The sequence below is a fragment of the Photinus pyralis genome, unplaced genomic scaffold, assembly GCF_008802855.1.
Source record: "Photinus pyralis isolate 1611_PpyrPB1 unplaced genomic scaffold, Ppyr1.3 Ppyr1.4_LG1, whole genome shotgun sequence".
Classification (NCBI taxonomy): domain Eukaryota; kingdom Metazoa; phylum Arthropoda; class Insecta; order Coleoptera; family Lampyridae; genus Photinus; species Photinus pyralis.
Genome location: NW_022170249.1, coordinates 59,219,714 through 59,243,812, shown reverse-complemented (window position 1 = coordinate 59,243,812; position 24,099 = coordinate 59,219,714). Strand labels below are relative to the sequence as shown.

The 24,099-nt window shown below is 35.6% G+C and overlaps 3 protein-coding genes across 5 annotated transcripts; 1 reads left to right on the top strand and 2 right to left on the bottom strand.

Moving 5' to 3' along the window:
* Nucleotides 1–13,331: 13,331 nt before the first annotated feature.
* LOC116158873 (serine--tRNA ligase, cytoplasmic) lies at nt 13,332–15,578 on the bottom strand. Its single transcript, XM_031471727.1, has 4 exons — nt 15,130–15,578; nt 14,867–15,083; nt 14,655–14,815; nt 13,332–14,236 (listed from the first exon to the last, which is right to left on the bottom strand). Exons 1-4 carry the CDS (start codon nt 15,442–15,444, stop codon nt 13,457–13,459), a joined length of 1,473 nt encoding a protein of 490 aa, XP_031327587.1. The 5' UTR covers nt 15,445–15,578; the 3' UTR covers nt 13,332–13,456.
* Nucleotides 15,579–18,047: 2,469 nt separating this feature from the next.
* On the top strand, nt 18,048–20,710 carry LOC116179423 (N-glycosylase/DNA lyase). Its single transcript, XM_031499218.1, has 5 exons — nt 18,048–18,519; nt 19,332–19,661; nt 19,713–19,995; nt 20,343–20,537; nt 20,588–20,710. The coding sequence occupies exons 1-5, from the start codon at nt 18,437–18,439 to the stop codon at nt 20,672–20,674; spliced, it is 978 nt and encodes a 325-aa protein (XP_031355078.1). The 5' UTR covers nt 18,048–18,436; the 3' UTR covers nt 20,675–20,710.
* On the bottom strand, nt 20,668–23,416 carry LOC116179403 (proteasomal ubiquitin receptor ADRM1-like). Of its 3 annotated transcripts, none has more exons than XM_031499203.1 (9): nt 23,280–23,368; nt 23,085–23,175; nt 22,919–23,027; nt 22,708–22,803; nt 21,750–21,880; nt 21,496–21,701; nt 21,186–21,442; nt 20,986–21,137; nt 20,668–20,941 (listed from the first exon to the last, which is right to left on the bottom strand). In XM_031499203.1, exons 3-9 carry the CDS (start codon nt 23,022–23,024, stop codon nt 20,702–20,704), a joined length of 1,188 nt encoding a protein of 395 aa, XP_031355063.1. In that variant the 5' UTR covers nt 23,025–23,027; nt 23,085–23,175; nt 23,280–23,368; the 3' UTR covers nt 20,668–20,701. The 3 variants fall into 3 exon arrangements, with proteins under 3 accessions (XP_031355063.1, XP_031355070.1, XP_031355056.1); XM_031499210.1 differs by having other exon boundaries at nt 23,093–23,175; XM_031499196.1 differs by lacking the exon at nt 23,085–23,175 and having other exon boundaries at nt 23,280–23,416.
* Between the last annotated feature and the right edge of the window lie 683 nt (nt 23,417–24,099).

Genomic DNA, 24,099 nt, shown 5'->3' with positions numbered 1-24,099 from the left:
AAATATTTTCCAGGTTTTGCCCGTGGCCGTTTTAGTAAGAAATTTTTTTAACGCAAGCCTCTGCGATGGATAGGTTCTCAGATACAATGCCTCGCATTCTTAGTTGGCCACCCTGTACATGTTTGATTAACTTTTTTTTAGTTTTTGCTTAATTATAGAAAAAGTTTTAATGCCTGAAGTACATTTCAAGTAGTCTGACAATCAGTGTTATTGCTGCCTTCAGGTTCTCATTGGGGCAGCATTTGTTCTGTTTTCTTGTGTGATTTTTTGTCTTTTTCCTTTGATTCCTTGTGCTCTAATTACAGCAATGACAAAATATGCATTCTTATGGTCAGTTTTTCATGTTAGTTAAACTTATCTGATGGATAGCCTCCTTCGTGAATACATTTGTTTTCACGGAAGCTAACTGTCAGATTAAATTAACGGTAACATGAAAAACCGGTCCGAGAATATAAAAAAAAATTGAGCAGACTCAAATCAAACCTTTCTTTTGATTAATCCAAGTGCCCAAAATGTTTAACACCAAATTCCCAAAATTTGCGTAACCTTTAAAACACATACAAGGAGGGAATTAGCAACTTTGCGTAGTTTTTTGGTAAGTATACTATTTTTGAGTTTCTCAAACTTTTTCAAAAGTTCTTACCACTAAAGTGTGCACCTCTAAACGTGAGTACCAATAAAAATTCTCGACAAATGTTAGTATTTACCGGATCCTTGTATGATAATTAGACAGTTAGCCTTAGTGTCCAAAAGGTTAAAAAAAGTCAACTGGGACGTAAGTGTACTACAGACATTTCGTAAAAAAATTTGACCATATTTGTTGCTCGCTCAAAGGTCACAGTATTTTTGTGTGTTCTGAATCTGGATTTGGATTAGTCATTTTCATGTTCGAAAGCTGTCAATTATCATGCCATCTTGGAGCAGCAAAAATCTGCAGTGGCATGCCTGAAAACTACTAAAATTTGTTATAGTACAAGATTCCACATAAGGTCATCCTTTGCTCATCTGTTTACCGAGTACCCTAATTAAAATTAATGTAATGAATATTTTTGACTGTTTCTATCACATGGAGCCTTTGCATTCATAAACATGTTTCTCTCTCGCACGCTACTTAGAATTGCGGTGAAAGAGAAGGACGCATCCATGGCCTAATAAGAGTATGGTCTGCTATTGCGCATAGTGCATTAGTCGGCGGGCGTTGATGTGACGTCACGCGGTTCTGAAACGAACTGGTGCCGGCAAAACTCCCATAATATTTCTATTTTTTGGCCTCATTGGTTATAACATTTGTTCAGATTATTATATACCATTGGAAAGCATATAAAATTATCTATCCTCTAGTATAAACACAGTTTTATAAAAATAAATTTTCGCGGAGTGAGAGATCCGATAAAACTGATACATTTTTTGAAGTTTTTTGTGAATAACTTTTAGCTCGACCAATTGCCGACGTCTAAACTATATGCATCTGATATATCTTTTTATTCCGCGTAATCTGATATATAACACATGTGGTTGTACCACTTGATTGGGTATATGAACGATTTTGAGGCTCTGCCGCCGCACTATAAGAATAAGTAAGAAAGCCTAACAATTACGGTGAAAAGTTTTCATTCATAAAGTGATTACGCCTAATTAGAGCTTATCTGCATATATCTACGTAACAAACTGTGTTGTATTACAAAAACAAAGTAAAAATCATTAGGATTTAATCTAAAATATGAACAAAACTTTTTATTCAATACCATGAACAAAACATTAATTCAGACTATTTACAACTTAAGAGTTCTTTTTCATTAGCTACTAAACCATTTTCTTCAGTTTTTTCACATATTTTCGTCTTTCTACAGAAGTTCCGCAGCTTTTCATTGTCTTATTTAGTTCCCGAATTCGGATATACGTTCTTACTTTAACTAAGTATTCGAGAGCGTCGTTAGGTATAGGTATTAATGTCGTATCACAGTTTTGATGCATTAAGTTAATTACTTTTTCAATAATTTTAGAATCGTGGCAAATGTTCTCGCCGTGCACGTGATTAAAGTAATACTCCATTTTCTCTGCGGCAACAGCGAAAAAATTTGTTGGCTTTGTCAAGTTCCCTTCAGATATAAAATTTATCCAATTACCGCCTTTTTCAAATTCGGCCTTTTCGCCTAAGAATGGGTATCTCGTTCTTAATTTGTGTGCAACGTAACCAGCTATATATAGTAAACCCTCTTTATGAATGCTCGATGTTTCTTGAGCAAAATTAATGTCCTCATCATAAATTTCATTTTGAAGTAGTATTTCACCAATACCTTCTTGCAATAGTTGGCCCGTTAAACAAGAATTCATTTCTGCCAAGTCGTGTAATGGTTGAGCGAGGCAGCTTTCGCCGGCGGTTTCGAAGGTATTTTTTTTATCAACAAAAACGGCATCGGAATGTTTTCCTAATATATATAATTTTAATCTATATTTGAAGTCTACAGGCGAAGGATTCTCATGTGGTCCTCCCATACCACGAACATATGAAAAAAAGTTTTCCAACAAATCTTGGTTAAGTCTACTTGTCAAAACATACTCCGTATCGTACCTATTTCTTAACTCGTTGTACAAATCTATTAAGGATCTGTTAGATACAATTACACCCCGCTGAAAAGGTAACATGTGCTTATGGTTTCCCACCTTCATCCTAGTCATAAATTGTGTCATTTCACGAATAATACTATTTTGAGCATTTATGTCAATTCCATACGCATGTTTGGCTTTATGCGTTCCAAACTTAATTTTGGAATTAAAAATATCAAACCAAGTATTAACTAATTCGAGTAAATTCGCAGCCGCTTCCCAATTTTCTTTGATTATACCTTGATGACCACACCATTGTAGAGCTTTTGCAGTTGTATGTGAGAACAGTTGAGCCGCAACTTTTACATTTTGGCGTTGAGCTTGCTTAACATCAAGATGATACTGAGATATTTTATAGCCCACTTTTAAGTCAGTGTTGGAATTTTTTATCATATATTGTATACACTGAGAGTTTATCTTAGAGTTGTCAATTGTAAAGCCGTGATCAAGGAAATTATTTCTAACCAATTTTAGTAGATGTGGTATGTCTGCAAACACGTAAATTTTTTTCTCATTATCAGACGGATTAGGGAAAAAATTATTGTTATTCCAATCGATATTTAAAGATTTCCACAATCCTTGATTACTAGCTCCCATATCGCAGACAATCGCAACCACGGAATAATACGGTTCCACTTTCCTAATTATTTCAAACAAAATACCTTTTGTCATAGCTTGATCAAATTTAAAGTAAATTGGTTGCTTCCAATCTGAAAAAAGTCCTCGCGCCATTACAACTTGTGCCGATTTACAAGGACCAATTATTCGCTGTTCTTGTTTATCAAAACAAATTTCATCAGATAAATAAACTTCATCGAAACTAAGGATAGTAACCTTTTGCATATTTGTCATACTTTTACCCTTAAACTTCATTAATCTTAGTACTTCTGATAATAAACCTTCGGATATTGTAAACTTAGAAGCCCATTTTCGTAACGTTGACAAAGCAGGAAGAGGATAATGTAATTTTTGTCGTAGGTACCTAAAAATTAAAATTATTAAAAGTAATTCTGATAAATATCTAATAAAGGACCTACCTATAAGCCTTTGGACTAACGCTTCGTAAAGAAATTGCTGCAGAAATATCTTCAGCAGACCAACAAACACGAGTGGTTTTATTCATAAGTAATTTTATTTGCCCAGGTGTAAACAATGAATTCAATGTCTTCATTGCTTCTTCTAAGTTTTTAGTCGTTTTCCCCAGTTTATTTGTCAACAAATTGTTTTCTTGCGACAATTCCGTATTTTGTAAAATTAGTTCCAAATTACTTTCCTCTAATTGAGCTATTTGCTTTTTCAGATCTAGTACGACACTGTCGTTTGGATCAGAGCTTACACAAACCGTGCTCAAATTATCCGTTTGTTGCGGAACTTCTTCGGAGTTGCCGGAAATTTCATGTAGTAGGTCGCTTACTACTTGCTTTTGTTCTCTTTTTTTTGCCCGTAAATTTCTTTCCAAATTAGACTTACTTTCAGTTCGTGTTTGTTTGTATAAATGCTTTCTTGGTATCGCATTTTCCTTTAATTTGCGAGCGTTTGAGGGTAAATAATTCATCAGCCTATGTCGAAGAGACATATGAAAATCATCTTGATCAAAATGAATTGAACATATTCTAGCTAAAGTAAGGTATATTCAAGGTTAAGAGAAATAATTATGTCTTCAATAACGCATCTTACCTGATGATATATTTATTTTATCGTCTCTGCTGCAGCTATTTATCCATCGACTTTTAATATCATCTCGTTTAGGAAATCTATAATAACTTATGTCTTTAGTTTTTCTACTGTTGTTACTACAACCGTACACCGCACAATGAACCATTGTAATGAAGTAATTAATTGTATTTACACGTCATGAAATGTAATACCGAAATTATTAGTGCAAATTCATTCTTATACGCGCGTACAATATTTCAGTGTACAGAACCGCGTGACGTCATGCGCGACTTGTGCGAGATTTCGTTCACGGGAATAGCAGACCATACTCTTATTAGGCCATGGACGCATCAATGTAAAAGCATGCGCATGCGCTCTTTCCATGTGATAGAAGCAGACAGAATTTTAATTTAATGCGTTTGTTTACATATCAAAGCTGTGTTCGATTTTCCTTTTCAGAAGTGAGCAGAGCATACGGTGTAAAAGGTCACGTGATCACTGGAGTAAATTAATAACTGCACCATAAACAAACGGTATTGAGCTTAAACATAACCTGTAAATTTTATACATTTTTGCTGGTCGAATCATGTGAATGTGTAGAAATATTCATTGCAGACGCAAATGATGTCCCAATTATCTTTATGAAATAAATTGCGAACAATAACTGTCAATCAGAGAAGGCACAAAGGCTAAAATAAACATGACCACGTGATCGCGTCTATTGCACTCTCTCATTAGATGGAGTGTTTTGTAATTAAAAAAAACTATACGGAGTTAACATTTTGTCTGGTGCACCAATAAACGAACGCTTTAAAGCAAAAAGAGTGATCAGAACCCATAAACGAACGCACCTTGAGATTGCTAAAAAATATATTTCACTCAGTAAACAGATGAGCCAAGGTTGACCTTATGTGGAATCTTAGACTGTTAGTTCCATTGTATTGTGTTATGGTTACGGAGAAAAAAATTAGAGAGGAAACGAAAAGTATGGCACTTTTGGGGGCATAGTAGTAAAGATTATTTGGGAATACAGGGTGTTTCGAAGTTCGCGCACACGGACTGTGGGAAGGTGTTATACAATGAAAACTGAATAAAAAGTTCCTGTACCAGTTTTTGATCAGACCGGCACTTTTCGAGTTGTTGTTTGAAAAATCTGAAAATGAAAATGCCGGAAAACAAAAGATAGTTCAAAACAATTTATTGTAATTATCGTACAATTCAAATTGCGAAATAATGGCCGGTAATTATTCAAATCGAGAATATTACGATATGCTGATGGCACTTGCGGCTTGTAATAATCGAGCAGCGCAAGCGGTGCGTTTATACGAGTTGCGACATCCTCTGCAGCGGCTACCAGATGCTAACGGTTTTAGAAGATAGAAGTTCTACTCAACGGTAATGTTGCGGTGCCACGTGTTTTTAAAAATGTGTTATTATTAAGTTTAACCAGTGGCGCAGCGTAGGGGGGGGGCGGAGATGTTTAAAACCGCGGTAGCTCGAAAAATAGCGGTCTGATGGAAAACTGGTAGAGGAACTTTTTGTTCAGTTTTTGTCGTATAACACCATCTCATAATCCGTGTGCGCGAATTTCGATACACCCTGTATATCCGTGAGCTGATTTTGAGTGTTGATGTAGGTTACAGTCACTAATAAGGTTTCTAATAAAATTATATTTCAGGTCAACATGTAGTTCTATTTTTCACAATTCCCTCATCAAAGCCGAAAAATACATTCAATTCAGCTTCCGTCATTTTTCAAACTGAAAGTATTTCGACCTCGTTGACCATCTAGGCTGTGGTTCCAGAGTCGATATACCGCCTGACACTCTCCTCAGTCGACACCATGAACGCGACCTCTTACTGAACATTGTTGGCATGCTTCAGTTGTCTACACTCTGACTTCTTGTGCCCTGGTTTCCCACAATGGTAACACTTGAAGGTAGTTCCTTTGAAATGAATAGACCATTTCACGAACTGCCTCTGCTGCATGTGGAATGCCAATGAATCGTTGCTCCCTCTTTGTTCTTGACTGAGCTTCTTCACCTGATAATCCAGAAGTTTTCCCTTCACAAATGATAGTGTAAGCTTTTCTGGTTCAAGAGTCTCCATTGCCGTGACGATCGCATACGATTTTAACATCCTCCAGCTTGGATCCAACGCTCATTAGTTCTGCAACACAGTTCTCGAAGTTGATAAAGTGACTCTCGAGTCCTTCTGTATTTCATCATAAATCCTTTCGTTTTGAACACCCTCTCCAGAGCCTTCCACATGTTGTAGACTCTCTCGCAGGACGTTACATACTGTAAGTGAATATTTGCTATTCCTTGGATTAGGATTAATTTACAGCGTCTGTCCATTTTCATCATGTAAGCGTCATCCAGCTCAGTGGGTAACTCCTTGATACATTTCTTCATCACCAGGATAATCTCCATTCGGAATTTATTTCCGATGATCAAAGTCTTTAGTAGAAATTGAGTTATCCCTAGTTTCTCCGCAGCATGTTGCACCATCCTAATTTCACTACTGTCTTTGTTTTCTGGTGTGCTCAACAGTTCTCAATGAATTCGAAAATACATCCAATCACACAGGGTCTGTGTCTGCAGAACCTGTGAAGAATACAGTTCCAAAAGTTGCAGTGAATCATCTGAATTGATAGCAAATTCCTTCCATTTTATAAGTATCAAACAATAAAAAAATAAAATATCAATTATGACAAACATTTCCATTGTGTGCATTTCTAGAAAATGTACTAGAATTATTCAAACTCAGCACTAAAATGCATTTAAAATTGATCATATTAGCATAACCTTCTATTCTCGCCCATCAGACATTTGTCTAAGTATGTGTGATAGCAGACAATAGAAACTCTCTTCCGATCCATTATCCTGTGTAGAATTGCTATTAACAAACTTTTGTGAGCTATATCATTATTTTATATAAGACCTGAATAGTACTCATCTAGTATGTATTTCTTTCATTCGGATGAATTATTTCTTACAAGTATTAGTTTTTATTCAATGTTACGACGCACTCTTTAATTATCATCTGGCTATATTTGCGTGGCATTTCTCGATGCCGCATTCCTGAAAGCGTAGTTAATTTAGATGCAGCTGGCGATAATTAGGAGTTCGTCGGTTTCGCTATAAGGTTTCTAGAGTATGTAATTTGCATCATTTTTTGTGGTCTCGTTAAACTGTCAGAGTAGAATCAAAATTTGTATATTTTCTGTGATCACAAATGTTTTTTAAAAATTTCTCTAGTCTAAACTTGTCCAATTTTGCATTTTAAAGGTTTTTGGTTTGTTACCTACAAAGTGGGTGATAAACTGTATTGCATTATGGTTATTAAAATAAGTCGCCTAACTACCTTTTTGTGCCTAGCAGTTTAGGTTTAGCAACAAAAAGAATAAATGTTGTATTAAACATATTTTTATATAACACTTTTTCTAATATAGATTTAATTTTTGTTTTGTTTTACGGTGCACTCTGCGAAACGTAGGTGCATAGTGAAGTTTAATTTTTGTCCAAATTTTATTGTGTATTGTTGCACTAAATGTGATTTATGTTCTGTAATGTTGCATGTAAACTATTGAGATTTGCACTTAATTAAGTAGACTTTTATTTATGCGTGCAAAATTGAAGAAATTTTTGTTAATGTTTATTTGTCATCAATACCAACACCATCACAAACACTAAGGCAGAAACTTAAGTTGAAGTGTAGTAATGCACAAGATGTTTGGTTTGAAAATATTAACAAGAATTGTATTGCATAATAACTATTCGTGATTAAACATATAAAAGTCTGAATTATAGCCACATTACTTATATTTTAGATTTCTTATTAAGTGCAAGATATTTAGATTGTAAGGAATTAATGATAGATTATGAGTACATAACAAATTTTTTAGTTATGTGAGCTGTGTTGAAGTACAAATTGTGAATGAATTCTGCTTTATTCTGAAAAGATTGGTTAAGTGAGAGTAATTGTTATTGTTAGAGAGGCAAGTTTAGAATTGAAGCAGAATTCATAAATATGTTAAGAGGAGGTAAATGATATAAGAATTTATTTGGTGTATGCTGCTGTATATGATTTCGATAACTGTATGTATATATAAAATAATTACAGTAATTTGTACCTTATTTATTTGCTGTTTTAATCTTAACACCTTAATTTTAAAAATAATTCACATGGTCTATGGGCATTCGAAGTTGCAACCTAATATGTAATAACCACACATGATACTATTACTCATTATTATATCACAACCTAATAAGTGTATTCTCAAGTCACTGAAGTATCTCCACTTTGCTGCGGTGATATTGCTTTTAGTATAGCGACGCAGCCCTATAGGTACTGAGTGTTCAGTATCAATCCAGGGATTTTAATTGTGATAATATATAGTTCTCTTCAGTTCAGGATGTTCAACCACATCGGGTACATTGTCCAACACTGGGTTACACCTGATGCCTATATTGTTTCCCAACTTTTTTAAAAATTGTTTCTGCCGCCATTGTGTCTTGTGTTTAGATGCAATTTCACTTGAAACTAGCTCCACTATGCGCCTAAACACTTTAATGCTCAAACCTGTCTTTGAACCAGTGAGGCCCATTTAATTCCTACCTAAGTCTTACATTTGATTGCCATAGTTGGACGTATGGAATCATATCCTGTGAGAACTAGAATCTAAGACTAATAATCCAAACACAGAATCCTAAATTTCAATTGAGATAAGGTTTTGTGAGCCAGGTTCGTGACATCCTTTCAAAAGGATTTTCTCTGTGAATCTTGCAGTCACGATTAAAAAAGAGAATACTTTTGTAAAGATCGGTATGTCCATTGAAGTACGAGGCGTTTTTTTTTAATGTCATTTTTCAACTTTATTCGCTGCTGGCTAAATTCCGCGCATACGCATCATGTATCTAATCTTGGTGTGTAAAATGTTTTTTCAAAGAATAACATCATTCTTTGCGAAAACATCCAATCACATGCCTTTTCAACATTGTTAGCCTAACAACTTTGTAATCCTTTTTTTTAAACAAGACCCGATACACCGACCTATACATAGAATGCTCCCATATTCATTTATTACTCGATTTATCTTTAAAATACAAAAGTGTTGACTTTTTTGTGCAATATGTGCTATTATAGAATTTTTCAGCGAGCTTAAATTACGATTTAAAAAATGGCGACCGCTTGCAAACAATCTGATTAGTAATGCGTTCAGTAAGCATGCTTATACTGTAAAAAGCGCAAATATAGTTAGGTAGTTCTGGTGGACGCACCCTAAGTGGCCATATTATGTCCTTTGCGCTGGTCAGTATGTTGACTTTTATGATAAAACATAAGACGATGGGTGAGTAGAAAACCTATGTTCGTTCAGGCCCAGGAAGGGACGTCAAACCAATCAGATGAGCTCGTGACGTCACAACAATTAGACACGTGCAGATCCTACGCCCTTCCCTTTCAGGTTCGTGAAGCGGACCACCGTATTTTGGAACCGGTGCCAGTCTAAAACCAAATATAGCTGTTGAACTAGGTGGATAAGCTGTTGGACTAGTTGAAAAACCTGCTGGACCGCTTCACGAACCTGTTGGACCAGTTGAAAAAGCTCTTAAGCAGTGGCGTAACTACAATGTCTCAAATGTACGCAATGAAGACGGGCCCGACTTAAAAGGGGCCCCGGCAAAAATTTAATTAATTTAGAAAAAAATCTGAAAAAAATGAAATTTTCCCGAACTCCTTCAGTGTTATGCTTTTATTAATTATGTAGGTCTCGCTCACTCGTACCCAAGCTTACTATCGGAAAGGTACAACGCAAATAACACACTTAGTGAATTGGAAAAACAAAATAAAGTTTATTGAATAACTGATCAAAAGTGTAAAATGAATCAAAAAGACCGAAAGAGTTCCTACAACTTTTAGACAGAATGGATTTAAATCCGTGTTCCTATTTAGAACTCGTCGGACAAAAGAACCGAGTCGAAGAAAATACCGAATCATTGATCACAGAGGGTAAAAATCTGGAGCAATATCCACTATCCACAATATACAAAAATTAACAATCCGAGGAAGTAGGTAACTCTTGAATTTTAATAATTTAAATCTGACCTTAATTTAATACAAAATCTGATATGTTTAAAAGTAGCCATTTCAAATAGAATAAAAAGCAAACTGACCTCATTTCCCATTGGTGAAAGATAACATTCCGAAGTCTCTTATATAAAGTACATTGAATACTTTGTTATTAGCGGGACTTTCTGCAGTCCAGAAGGTATCCGAAGGTCCTGGATATGGCAACCTTAGACTGAAGTTGTATTTGGAGATGAATGTCCCTAAGTGATTTTAACACTCCAGCATTTACCTCTGCAGGGACAAAACAGTTGGCGACATTCAAAAAAGGCAGATTTACATATATTGAAGTCGTTAATCAAACTAAATGAGTTTAAATGTATCTCCAGCGGCGCCTGTAGATACGCCAATGGTTTGAAATTTTGAAAGCAGACAGCTCAGAATGGACGAAAATACCATAGTGGAACCTCCAAGAGAAAAGCGAAAAATAAACGCTGAACAGCTAAACAATAAATTGGTTAAAATTGCTCAATTCCTGAAGCCTTCAAAAGCAATTCCTGCAGCTAGCTCTAAGCATCAAATTTTTTTTTAAAGCTTAGAGTCGAGTAACGTCAGAAGATCGATATGAGGGTGATATCTTTATTAAAGAATGGGGTGTATTTCTAGTGAATTTTATATATGTTTAAAATGGCTGTCATTAGAAATCCAAGTGGTTAAATTAAGCGTAAGGGAAAGGGCCCCCAAATATTTTTGAAGACGGGCCCTTCAAATGAAGTTACGGAACTACGTACAATTTCTCATAAGGAAGCGCCCGTGTGAGTTTGTCGAAGTACCGGGTGTTCATTAAAGATGGTAGCTTCCATAAATGTGTTCATTAAAACTGGTATAATTCCCTAGATGACGGGTGCTTCGTTACAATAATTCGGAATTACACTCCTGATTTGAAAATGAATTGTATTTGCAATATGCAATTTATTATATCTTCATCGCCGGAATTCGCAGAAAACGCGACGCTAACGATAGTATGTCGGTAATATAGAAAATATCACACTCTATTTAAACTATTCATGTTAATCATGTATACTTACATGATTAACATGAATACATTGTATAGTATTAGGCGAGATTCGAAAAATGGTCAAATATATATATAACAGATGGCAGAGTGCCGCTCCGCGTCGCTTCGGTGCAGCGCGCTTTAAGTGCGTTTCATCTGTAAATGAATTAATAGGAATTTTACAGTGACTCCCAAACTGTTCTCCCCTTCCACAAGGATTTAAAAAAATAGTGCAACTTACTTATGAAACAACTGGGCAGGTTTTAGAAAGACAGGACCTCTTAAAGTCTTAACTGTCATGCCTTTACTGAAACTGACTTTGTCAGCAGAGGTTCAGCGCCCGTGAAAGATCAAAGCATAGTAAAAGAAGACTGTTTAACCTCATAGGAAATTGTTGAATATAGAAAGCAAGCGCCACGTAAACAGCGACCAAATAAATAATTTTTTGGGTTATTATATGGACTTGTCTCCGACCTCTCCCCTTTCACACTGGTCAGAAGAACCATTGTTTTGTGAACATGAGGATGCAGATTTGTTCTTGTTCAATTTGAAAGCAAAGGTAATTAATAGATTTTTTCACTACTAGCGTCTGATGATATTATTATTAACCTTTTTTCCACTTGTAAAGTAGGCTTTCTCGGCATTTGTTCAAAGTGGGTAATAATGTGGACATTATTAACTAGTAGTCAATAATGAGCACTGTCACCCTGTCACTTTTAGAATACACAACCCGAAATTTCGCTCAATGAACGATTAGACAAGTTCTCTAAAATGAATAATTCCTACCATCCGCCATTTCCAGAGAAATTACATACCTAAAATTACCACATTTTAAAAAAATTCGAACGAAATTACTGTTTGAAAATATCTCAATGACAGAACAAAATACGGCCTGTTTGACTTGTACTTGTACGTACTTGAATGACATGTTAAATTAATAAACAAAAAATTCCGATTTTCTTATTAAATATAATATGTTAATTTAGAGTATTTCAAGTGCTAGTAGTGAAAAAAATAGTATATATATACCACGGTAGAGAAGTCTATTATTGCCTTTGCACCTTACACCTCTCGGCGCAAGCGCCTCGAGATGTAATCTTGGTGCTCAGCCAATAATACTGTACTTCTCTACCTTGATATATAATGTACTATTATTGATGTATTGCTCCATATGAAATTATTTATGATATATAAGCAGGTAAGTAGAGGTAAATAATTTAGTTTTTATGTTTTCTTACAGGTAATCTGTAAGAAAACATAAAATCTAAATTATTTACCTCTACGTACCTGCTTATGTAATTAATAGATTATTTTCTATACGTGGGTATAGTTTCACCCATCTAAAGTCTTTAGTAGAGAAGTTCGACATTAAACTGGTATTACCACAATTAATTGGTTGGAAATGACATGGTCGGTTTATTTCCTTTGGAATAAACATTTTGTATAGTATTTACTCGAATTATATAAAAATATCCTTGAGGCATTTCAAGTGTTTATACCTTTAAATTTAATAATTAAGGAGTCAAAAAATAAATATGCCAAATTATTTAGTCAAATCTTACATTTTGCCAGGTACTTTTGAAAAAATGTATACTGGCCGTCATAAATACATGAACACCTAGTATACTTTGATCAGTTTGACACTTATTTATTTCGAAACAACAATGAAAAAAACTTCCACAAAATGAAACATCTTACACCATCACATTATTTTAAAAAAAAATGTTAGTTTTGATCCCCACTCCTCAAGATTAACCTTGACCAGTTTTTTTAAACATATATTACAGATGATATGTTACCGCCACGTACAAATTTGCGTTGCCCAATAGGTTCTGCTGAATTTTATCATTCACTATCTGTATTACAGCAGTTCCACATCATACAATTATTGGTACTGGGTTTTCACAGGCGCAAAATAGGCAATACTTATTAAAAAGCACACAGAATGGGAAATTGCTTTACTAGTTGTTGCATACTTATGCCGAAATAAAAAATAGTTAGGTACAATATATTTTCCTAAAAGCGCGGAATATCCATTAAAGCTAAGTAAGAATTGAGTTTAGGAAAATTATTCTTCAGTTCCACCCTTTTTCTTTTGCTTTTTCTTCTGTTCTCTTTCTAAATCAATAGGAGCCGGTTTCACAAAAGGTATTTCCTCCCTATACTGCTCTGGCATAAATTCCTTAAGTACTTGAGGTACAGCTATTCCAGTTTTCGTTTGATGAACTTCAAGCAGCGCACATATGACTCTTGTTGTCGCACACATCGTAGCATTCAGCATGTGTACAAAATCGGTAGATGCGTTCATTTTTTTCGTTTGCCCATATCGCACCAACAACCTCTTCGCTTGATAATCTAGACAATTACTACACGACACTAATTCCCTAAAAGCGTTTGATCCCGGAAACCACGCCTCCAAATCCAATTTCTTCGCAGCTGCGTTATTTAACGCCCCCGACACAATATTTACGATACGATAGGGAATCTCAAGAGCCTTGCAAAATTCTTCGGCATTACTGATCATTTCGTCCATCATTTCCCAAGATTTATTATCGTGGGGCGATGTCAAACAAAATTGCTCGACCTTCTCAAACTGATGCACTCTAAATATACCGCGGGTGTCCCTACCGTGCGAACCCACTTCCTGTCGGAAACAGGTCGAGTATCCCGCGTACCGAATTGGTAATGCACCTTCCGGAATCCATTCATCTCTGTGGAAGGCGGCTATTGGCTGCTCCGACGTAGCTATTAAATATTTTTCTTCGACCTCTCCCTTATCCGCGCCTTTACCAATAACTTTATATAATTCTTCGTCGAACTGAGATAACTGGGCTACTTCTTGCATAATCTAAAATTAGTTATATTATTGAAAATATATCAAATAAAACCAGGGGTTTATCCACTCTGGGGTTTGGTGTAAATAGTAATGCATTGCAGGTGTACTACGATCGTCAAAAAAAAGATGGATGCATATGTTTATTGAAGATATGAACCACACATTAGACCATTCAAAAAAATGTTCAGGTTTAAATTTAGTCTGAAGATCACCACATTAATACATTACCAGGATGTTTTTTTTTTAACTAAAAAATCAATCAAATTGCGATTTATTGCATTGAGCATAGTGACTTTAGTAGTCTAAGTGTCAAAGGCTGGCATTGTTAGCATTATGAGCCCTATAGACAGTACGATGTTAAATAATGCCTTATTGGCATCCAGTATATGTAGATTGTAAAGTAGTAGATAACCCCTCGAAAAGACTTTACCTCCTTTTTCATAAAAAACGGAGTATAAAGAGGTTTGTACCCCTTCTTGCTTAATGTTCGTAATGCCAGCTGAACAACTGCCAATTCTAGAAAAACAGCAGGGCCTGTTAAGTAATATCCGCGTCCACCTGAAACAGCAGCTCCCCTTTCGCCATCCATTCCTAGACAGGGCATAGTAAAGCGCGCTTTACAAGATTGTTAAATGTCTTTACCATCAATCATATGTATCAAATCTACATGTGAATATTCTTTCCTTTGGGTGCAATCGCTGAATGTTCTTTCAATTTTGTTATTATCTTCATTGTCATCGATTGGAACTGAATCGTGTATATAGTTTCCAATTTCGGATAGTGCTGCATTTCGTAGTTTTTCAGTCTCGTTTAAAGTTTTCTCATTTTTAACTAGCTCTTCGTCAATTAATACTCGAACCTTTAAATTCAAGTTAATACTTAAAATCGATATAGTCAAAATATACCTTTTTAATTTGGTTAACGGTAATAGTTTTTAAAACATCCGATGTAAGTTCTTCTAGGGAAATAGTATCGGGTATTGCATCATTTACATTCCCCTGATTTTCTTTGCTTTTCATTTTTTCTCCAATTACTTTACTACATAAATTCTTTAATTTGTTCCAATTATCGGCTTTGTGTCGAAGTTGCCTCCAAGTCGTGTCCTGTTGAACTACAGCATCTACTAGGCCTACATCTTTAAACCGTTTTCGCTGTATTTCTTTGATTTTTTCAGCATCGCCCCCTTTATCGGCTCTAAATAAATCGAGATCTAAAACCATTTTCAAATTTTACTTTGCGAGTAAGGTTTTAATTTAAAAATGATATTTTTTTTGTAATATTGTTGCAACGTGTTAACATACGAATTGCGGACTGCGGGAGCAATTCGCACAAATAGGTTAACAGCTGTCAATTGTCAAAAAAACGCGGCCCTCATTTGGCAGTCTCTCGGTATACGCCTAAGGATGTTAGCGGTTAACAAATACAGAGTGTAGTGTAATCCCACGGACCTCTTAAAAAAAATTAGAGGTCCGTGTGTAATCCTCAGAGTAAGCCCGCTTGGCATGGAGCATAAAGATTGTAATTGCATACAAGTTGTAAGAGACTAGCGTGCAATTTTTATAGGACGGTGGCTATTTTCGTTGCATGATCCGTGCAATTCTCACTATAATTCGTTCCCATTGGCGCAGCAATTTGAAATCGAGACATTTCACTGGTTGAAATGTGACAAATGTTAGATGAATTGAATAGTCAGGTTTATTTTGATGTACGAGTGTAATTTGGGGGAATATTTCCCGAAAAACATTACTTGTCAAACTGACGTTACCTACTTATAAATTATCGGTGTATTATGAAAGTATCCAAAGGAGTTGCCAGTTGCCATGGATATGGACTGTGCAATTATTTCAGGGCTCTTTCGCTTTCTACAATGCAATTACCGCTGTAATTGAGCGATAATTGCACACCTCATATTAGATTTATTACATTACATATAAATATTCGGTCTTGAGTATAAGCTGTACTTCTTCGTTTTCAGTGAACATTCTGCCGTCGCATTGCTTACATACAAATTTTTCTCTTGGTACGCCATGACTTTTACTGACTTCGTGTCTTACCTGCATAAGGGATTATTGTTTTGGCTGTTACCATATATCTTTGAAGTGATTTTTTTCTTTCTTTTGATGTCTGTGGTTGTGCTCCATTCTCAAGCGTTTTTACGGATTTGTATTTGCCAATGAATAAAGAATGAAGGAGAATATCAACAATATACGTGCGACCCGCGATGGCTTTTGCAAATGGCGGACAGTAGTTTCCTGTTCCAGTGGCGTACCTACCTTACATTTGTAGAAGGATACAATTATAAAGAATTTTACTCGAAAACAATAGGCGTTTTTTCGCGTTGACCAACGCGAACAATTCTGGTCACGCTTGGTTATGATTTGGTCAATACAAATTCACGGTCATTTGAACAGAGCGCGAAAACAGTTTTGAGGTCATTTAACATAACCACAATTCGCAGTACATAACCTATACTTAAACAATTATGAACGCAGAATATCTTGGGTACCTAATTGCTGCATTAAGTGACGATGATTTTTTAAACATAATTGGAAAAATAACCGCTCGCCGTGGCATAAATATCCAATATTTACTCTTACGTATACCTAACCCTACAATTCAAAACCTCAAAAAGTCAAAACAAGCGGCGGAGTGCGGTCAACCTGGTCATGAACGGGTAAATCTTGCGAGACCCTTGTAGAGGCTAGAAATTCTTTGACCGGGAGTGCGAAAACGGGAAATTCTTAACCACGTTCAATGGTCATTTGAACTGGTCAACGCGAAAAAAGGCCTAATCAAGTCAAGTCGGTCGGTTTATTATTAATCTAAACCCCCATGTGTCTACTCCGCTTATGACTTTCGTTTAACTAACCTCAAACTACATTCCGATAAAAAATTTGTAAATGTACATGTACTATATAAAAGGTATCAATACTTACACATGAAATGTAATTCCCAAACTTTTATTTTTTTCCGTTTTGGAGCAATCACAAGCACAACAACTAACCATTATTTTATGTCACTGCAAAAACCATAACAAAAGTGAGTCGTAAGTGGCTTTTGCAAATGGCCGACTTCCGTCGCACTCTCTCTGTATGCAACCTGAGTAATGCTCCTTCCTGGTAATGGTATTCTTTATTCATTGGTATTTGCATATAAACCGTACGAGCTATGTTAAGATATGATTACACAGTATTTTTCTAATACGTTTTTTAGGGCTCCCTCAAGCTTTTCATCCAATTCCGTTTATTCTTCCCTCAAGTTTCCTTAACCATTCTCTTAAGTAGTTCTCATCGTTCTTTCATTTCTATTATCTTTCACGTTATGATCTAGGTACTTGGATCTTACCAACAATGTTAAAGGTAAGTTCATAGCTCTCCGTTCATACGTTTCCGTTTGTCCGTTAGCCAATCAGAAGACAGCAAATTTTTAAATCGTACGTCGTCCGTTTACGACGGAAAAGTTGGTTGAAGTTGAACATTTACGTTTCCGTTGGTCCGTTTTTAACAAGAGTGAGGTTATGTTTGGTACGTTAACAGTGTTCACCTATTCGTTCTTCACGGTGATATTCAGATAGCAACGTGTTCTTATTTTCGTACCATTTTTTCATACTGAAAATCACGGAGGGTACAGTACAGAATAAAATTTAGGTTATGATTATACGTTGCAAATGTACAATGTGCACGGATTGCTATGAACCTTAACAACATGTACTATCCGTTTAACGGATCAACGCAACGGATGAACGGAGAGCTATGAACCCACCTTAATACCCAAAAAACATTCCAATTGAATGCGACCAAAACAAGCACTTTCGGCGCTCTCCATATACTTCTCTTATATATATGGTTTCGTTAGCGTCTGTGCTGCTAACAAATGTCAATGAGAGCTCTAGAGTTTCATTTCTTGAACTACACAGTGAATTACTGAGCACTAAATCAGAACCCATTGTACCATCTAAGCTGTTTACTGACTCCTTATCGTCTTCTCGTTCTTCCGCATCCGTACACAACTGATCCACCATAATCATGTTGAGAAACTTTCGCTGATCTGATGGGTGCCACTCTTAGACCTGACCTCTTGACACACGGCGGGAAAAATTGAATACACAACGAAATAACCTAACCTTGTTGCTGTTACCTTACTCTAAGCTCTTACTCTTACTACCTTACTAATTGTGTTGCCTTCTGTGTCGTGTTAAGAGAAAAAAAACTCATGTCTAAACAGGTGTTTAAACTATGCTGCAAAGCAACAGAGCTCCAATTAAAGGGCACTTTAAATGGAGGTCAGAGTTTTAGGTAAGTTCAATTAATGATTTATTGTATTTGTTATGTGGTTACTTAATGGGACTTCAACTAACTTAAGGGGTCTGGTAGATTTACTATGGTGGAATTATTCCCACATTTGTCACTATCGTAATTTCTACCCACCCAGTTCAACCCGTCGAATTATGTAAAACCCGTATAGGTCAAATTTAGGTTTTAACCGCACAAATTTGTACTTCACACCTTATGCTCCTAGACCATGCTGCTTTATTCAATCTATTGAAGTTAAAGCTTCGTTAGATCTCCTACTCTATGTTGTGCAGGGACGGACCTAGACAAAAAAATTGGGGGGGGGGCCGTCATGACTTTTTGCCAACTCAACTGTAAAAATTTCCAACTCAAACGGGAAGTATCTATTAAGTATTAAGTGGTATTTTCAAGTCTAATAAATCATGTAGAAAATGTAGGACATCAGTATACCGTCTCTAATACGTAAGTATTGGAGGGGCAGCCTGCCCCCCCATAGGTCCGTCGCTGATGTTGTGCTCAACAAACTGGATATTGGTTTGATATCTACAAGTTCTTTTTAGTTCATTACTTTAAAAGTCAAATAATGTACTATCTTATTACAAACAATATATATTTTTTACAACAGCAGACACAATATTGGTTCTTGAGGTACTCGCAACGAAAATTGATTTTTGATACACTTTGAAGCAAATGGCAACCAATACTAGCTGGTCATACCAACTAAATTCCCTTTTTCATATAAATTGTTAGTGACAACTGTTACATTGTAGCTTTTTTCTTATTAAAATTACATAGCTTATTGCTTTACTATATAGGTGGCAAAAACAAACGAATAATGGAGCTGAAGAATGGATTGGCGTATTCAAAAATATGGTATGGATTCTTCAACAATCCGAAGAATTCCTAACTTGCCAAGTCCATCAGAATAATGAAAATGAACTGAACGTGGACCAACTAGAAACGCTTTTAAGAAATTACTTCCATTTAGACCTAATCAATTTAGAAGAATATTACGAAAAGTGGTCCTCAAGTGACCCATACTTCAGACAAGCAGCTAAGGAATTTTATGGAATCAGGATATTACAACAAGATCCTGTAGAAAATCTCTTTTCCTTCATCTGTTCCCAGAATAATCACATTACAAGGTAGATACTTTATTATTTTTGTGTATCCCTTCCAATCATGATAATTGTTAGGATATCAAGTATGGTTGAAAAATTGGCAACGTTTTACGGATCAAGAATATGCGAACTGAATGGAATTGTGTATTATGGTTTTCCCAAGGTGGAAGACTTGGCAGATGCAAAGGTTGAGGAAAATTTGCGAAAAAATGGATTTGGTTATCGTGCCAAGTACATAGCTAAAGCTGCTCAGGAAATTGTTAAGGAAGGGGGCGATGCTTGGTTAGAGAAGCTTAAATGTATGGATTATTTAGATGCCAAAAAATGTTTAGTAGGCTTAACTGGTATTGGGCCAAAGGTGTGTAAACTATTTGCATGGCTTACTCGGTGTTTGTAAGATTATGACCAATTTTGAATATAGTAGTTTTTCTAGTCAAAAACCAAAAATCATGTCAGCTTTCGAGGTGGTTCAAGTCTTTATAGGTGTATCAATTTCTTGAAAAATAGGTTAAATTTACTGTCAAGAAAAAAAAAGTGTCAATTAATTCCATAAATTTTCCACCTTTCTCTTTATACAGGGACCAATATACTTACAATGTGTTCGCTAACTTGTAAATTGATTTCCTCACTGTGTGCCCTACATGATGAACAAAACATGTTTGACTACAAAGCAGTTTATTTAATTAAATTGTTAACAAATTTCAGGTAGCAGATTGTATTTGTTTGATGTCACTGGGACATCTACAGGCAATACCAGTCGATACGCACATGTATCAAATAGCATCTAGATTATATTTACCAAATCTACCCAAACAGAAAAGCATTACAGACAAAATATACACAGACATTGGTAATCATTTCAGAAAACTATATGGTCCTCTGGCAGGCTGGGCACATACAGTACGTATTGATAGTGTGTGGCATATTATGTTACCTGTATTTATTTCTAGATACTATTTTGTGCAGACCTAAAGCAGTTTAAAACTGTAGAAAATGTAAAGGAAGAAAAACTAACAAATAAACGCAAAAAGAAATAAAAATGTAACGAGTTTTAATAAAGAATTTTAATCTAACTGCATGCCTTCATCGTCATCATCATCCGGATTATTTTTCTTCTTATTCTTATTTTCCTTTTTTTCGTCCTTCTTGGAAGACTCATCCGAACCACCTTTCTCCAGCGCCTTAACAAAATCCGCCATGTTACCATGTGAAGCGGCTGCAACTGCTTCCGAACTAACGGCTAGTTGAGAAACAATGGGTGCTAACTGTCCTGATTCTAATGCACTCGAGAACTGCTGCACAGCCTAAAAGAACGTACTGAGAGATTTTAATCACGCTCATTAACTACCTGTTGAAACTGCGGAGAAGCTAATGTTGATCGAAGCTGATCTTCAGTTGTTCCGCCGATAGCGGGAAGATGGGTCTCTAGTTGATTCATTGCATCAGAATTGCTCAACAAACCGGACAAAGCATCACCTGTTAGTGCGGTTGACAAGTCCACTAAAACAGAAATGTTGTAACAAGGAATGGTAAAGGTAATTCATTTACCGGACTGCGGATCGGTCGAAGCGGTCGGTGCTATGCCCTGCAAAAAGTTTTGCAAATCGGTTAATTGAATTGGGCTATTAATGGAACTGGCAGATTGCGTAACTGGCTGGGAGGTAGGGGTTTCCGCAGTAGTTGTCGTAGTGGTGCCAGTCGGTGCAGTAGTGCTGGTAGTAGTAGCGCTTGGAGTTGAAGAAGTGGTACGATGTGTTAAAGCGGGAGTGGCTCCAGAACTACGTGTACCACCAGTCGATGGACGGCTAAATAACAAAAATTGTCAGTGCCAATTACCGAGGGAGCAATTAAAACATACTTCATAGTTCCTAATAATGAGGAGAGCCCTCCAATTTGCCCAACACCGCCTCCAAACAATTGCATTAGTTGAGATTGCGACATGTTATTTAACAGGGACTGTAAATCCTGATCGCTCGACCCTCCACTGGAGACGTTTCCAGAGGGATTGTTTAAAATTTCATTGATTCTCTTGCAATTGTCTTCATCCTTATCGGTGCGGGGTTCCTAAAGGAGGACAAATTAATACTTGTTCATTCAATTTTTCTTTTATACCTGTAGCCAGAAGAAAAAGCGCCTATGCGAAGATTTAAACTTTAGAAGATACACTCGGCCTGTTGTACACTGAGGGACTTTCACATATTCGCAATCATCAGGGAAGATTATTAGATCATCTTCTACTATACCTAATTACAAAAAAAAAACATTACCACCATTAGTAATAATAATCAATTATTTTATTTTGTGTCAACAATACAAAAGTATTTTACACCCGTCACACAGATTCATTTATGTATTATATTTTTCAAAATTGTGCAAAAAGAATTCATCAATGGAGTAAAAAATAGTCACGTAACAGTTCTAGTAGTGAGCATCTACAAGCACTATTCTTCTTCCCACATTAATTTATGCAATCTTATTTAAGAAAACATATTGCGAGACATATTGTAAAATTTGTTGCCATCTTCATCATGAATCACTTGACATCTTTTTTGATAAATTATTGTGATTACAAATAAGGGACAGCTGAACTTCTATTTATGTAAATTCATAATTGTCTGCCTCAGGTAAACTGCTAAATGCACTTTATTTTATAAAATGGTACATTCATACAGCAATTGTGAAGAAACTCAAATAAAAAACCATTAGGTTTAGGCATATGGTGACGACATCAAATTTAGTTCAAATGTACATTAAAAGCAATCAATTAAAAATGTGACATCACATTTAAAATAACAAACTATGTATTGATCAGTAAACCCCGAGAAAACCAGAAGTAAATAAGATTGAAAATGAACATTTCAGACTATTGGGTTCATTAGTAGACACCCTGTATATGTCAATCATATTTGACAGGCACCTTCATATTTCCATATTTCAAAACAACTTGATTTTGAACTACCTATTCAGCCAATGAGAAAATATTTGCATTGCAAGGTGACACATCAATATAAATAAGCACAAAGAACATAAACCTTATTACGCCGAGTTATACCAATGGTTTAGTACCTACCAGTTGTTCTATCTTGCCAACAAAAATGCATGAGCGAATCTTCACTCTGATACACGTACAACAGACCCTTCCGAACATCAGGAACCACCATACGTCCTGTAAACACATGTAATTATAATTCAAAATGTCAGATCAATGGGGCCAAACAGAGTTCAGTATGACTCGTTAAATACACATGCTATAAATAATTAAGTCTGAGCATATCAAGTACCTTTCTGGTTCATTTTCCCTGCTCTCATTTCGATGAGATGCTTTATGCCACCGGTTGAGCCAGGTCCACCGGCCGAACTTCCAAAAAGCGCACCACCAGAAGGCATTTTCTGAAAAATTACCATAGAAATCTTTGTGCTATGTGATTTAACGAAATAGTAACACACTGAAGAACTGAAGTAAACGGAAAATTAGTGCAAAGCTTCTCACTATCCACTTTTATATCTTCAGAGCAACACAAATTTATTATTTTATAACCTACAAATTATTTAACAGATACATGTTCCCAACGAATGGCTTAACTGTATAGATGACAATTAGATACTATTAATAATTTTAGTAAATCTAAAAATTGAACTTACAGACGATTTCAGGAAATCAGAACTTTTTGAAATAAAATTTTATGACTTGCAAATCGTATTTGATAAATGATACCGACGCACTTACGCAGGCGCAGAATCACAGACTGATCATCACCGTTGTGTCCATGGTTGTGTCTAAAGTACATCGAGTTGTATACAGGGACCAGCCGATTTATTGATTCTAAGAACTATGCAAGTTGATAGTGCACAACTTTCACTTTTGGCATAGTTGAATTTTATTGCGTAAAATAACAAAAAGTATAACAATCGGGCTCTCTAAACTCGCAAAATTTAAAAAATAAAAATATCGCTCGTTTAATTTAAAACAAATCTCTACGTTGGCAGGCACTACTGGGAAAAATATCATAAAATTAATAATAATAATGATAAACTAGTAATGCTAAATTTGTCGTTAATTATTTGTGGGAATAAAAACTTTACTGCTCATTTATTTTCATTTTTTTTAAAACTGATGTTTGACTAAGTTGATATCAAGTTGGCGAGACACTACCAAAAAAGAAAAATAATGTCGGAAAAGTAAGTGGCTCTAAATTTCTGGTTATTTTACCACTAATCAAACAAGAATCATGCCGTTCTTATATATTTTTTTTAATTGATGTTTCGCTATACGTTGATGCATAGACATATATGTCTATGCGTTGATATCAACTCAGTGGGACAATACTATAGAAAAAAGAATATTGCAGCCTTGGTTGAAACCCCGCCCACTTTAAAATAAAGACCTAAATAAATAAAAATATGGACAGTAATAAATGTAATATCCCGCTAAGTTGATTATAATGAATATTGTCTGGTTTTG

What these genes read in the sequence shown, in the direction of transcription:
- LOC116158873 (XM_031471727.1), bottom strand. Translation starts at nt 15,444, where the DNA reads ATGGTTTTAGATCTCGATTTATTTAGAGCCGATAAAGGGGGCGATGCT. An exon ending in CCGTTAACCAAATTAAAAAG is followed by an intron (nt 15,084 to 15,129) that starts GTATATTTTGAC and finishes TTGAATTTAAAG; the next exon opens with GTTCGAGTATTAATTGACGA. An exon ending in TTTGATACATATGATTGATG is followed by an intron (nt 14,816 to 14,866) that starts GTAAAGACATTT and finishes TGCCCTGTCTAG; the next exon opens with GAATGGATGGCGAAAGGGGA.
- LOC116179423 (XM_031499218.1), top strand. Translation starts at nt 18,437, where the DNA reads ATGTCTAAACAGGTGTTTAAACTATGCTGCAAAGCAACAGAGCTCCAA. An exon ending in TAACTGGTATTGGGCCAAAG is followed by an intron (nt 19,996 to 20,342) that starts GTGTGTAAACTA and finishes AACAAATTTCAG; the next exon opens with GTAGCAGATTGTATTTGTTT. An exon ending in TGGCAGGCTGGGCACATACA is followed by an intron (nt 20,538 to 20,587) that starts GTACGTATTGAT and finishes ATTTATTTCTAG; the next exon opens with ATACTATTTTGTGCAGACCT.
- LOC116179403 (XM_031499196.1), bottom strand. Translation starts at nt 23,024, where the DNA reads ATGCCTTCTGGTGGTGCGCTTTTTGGAAGTTCGGCCGGTGGACCTGGC. An exon ending in TCATTATTAGGAACTATGAA is followed by an intron (nt 21,443 to 21,495) that starts GTATGTTTTAAT and finishes TTTGTTATTTAG; the next exon opens with CCGTCCATCGACTGGTGGTA. An exon ending in CTTCTCCGCAGTTTCAACAG is followed by an intron (nt 20,942 to 20,985) that starts GTAGTTAATGAG and finishes ACGTTCTTTTAG; the next exon opens with GCTGTGCAGCAGTTCTCGAG.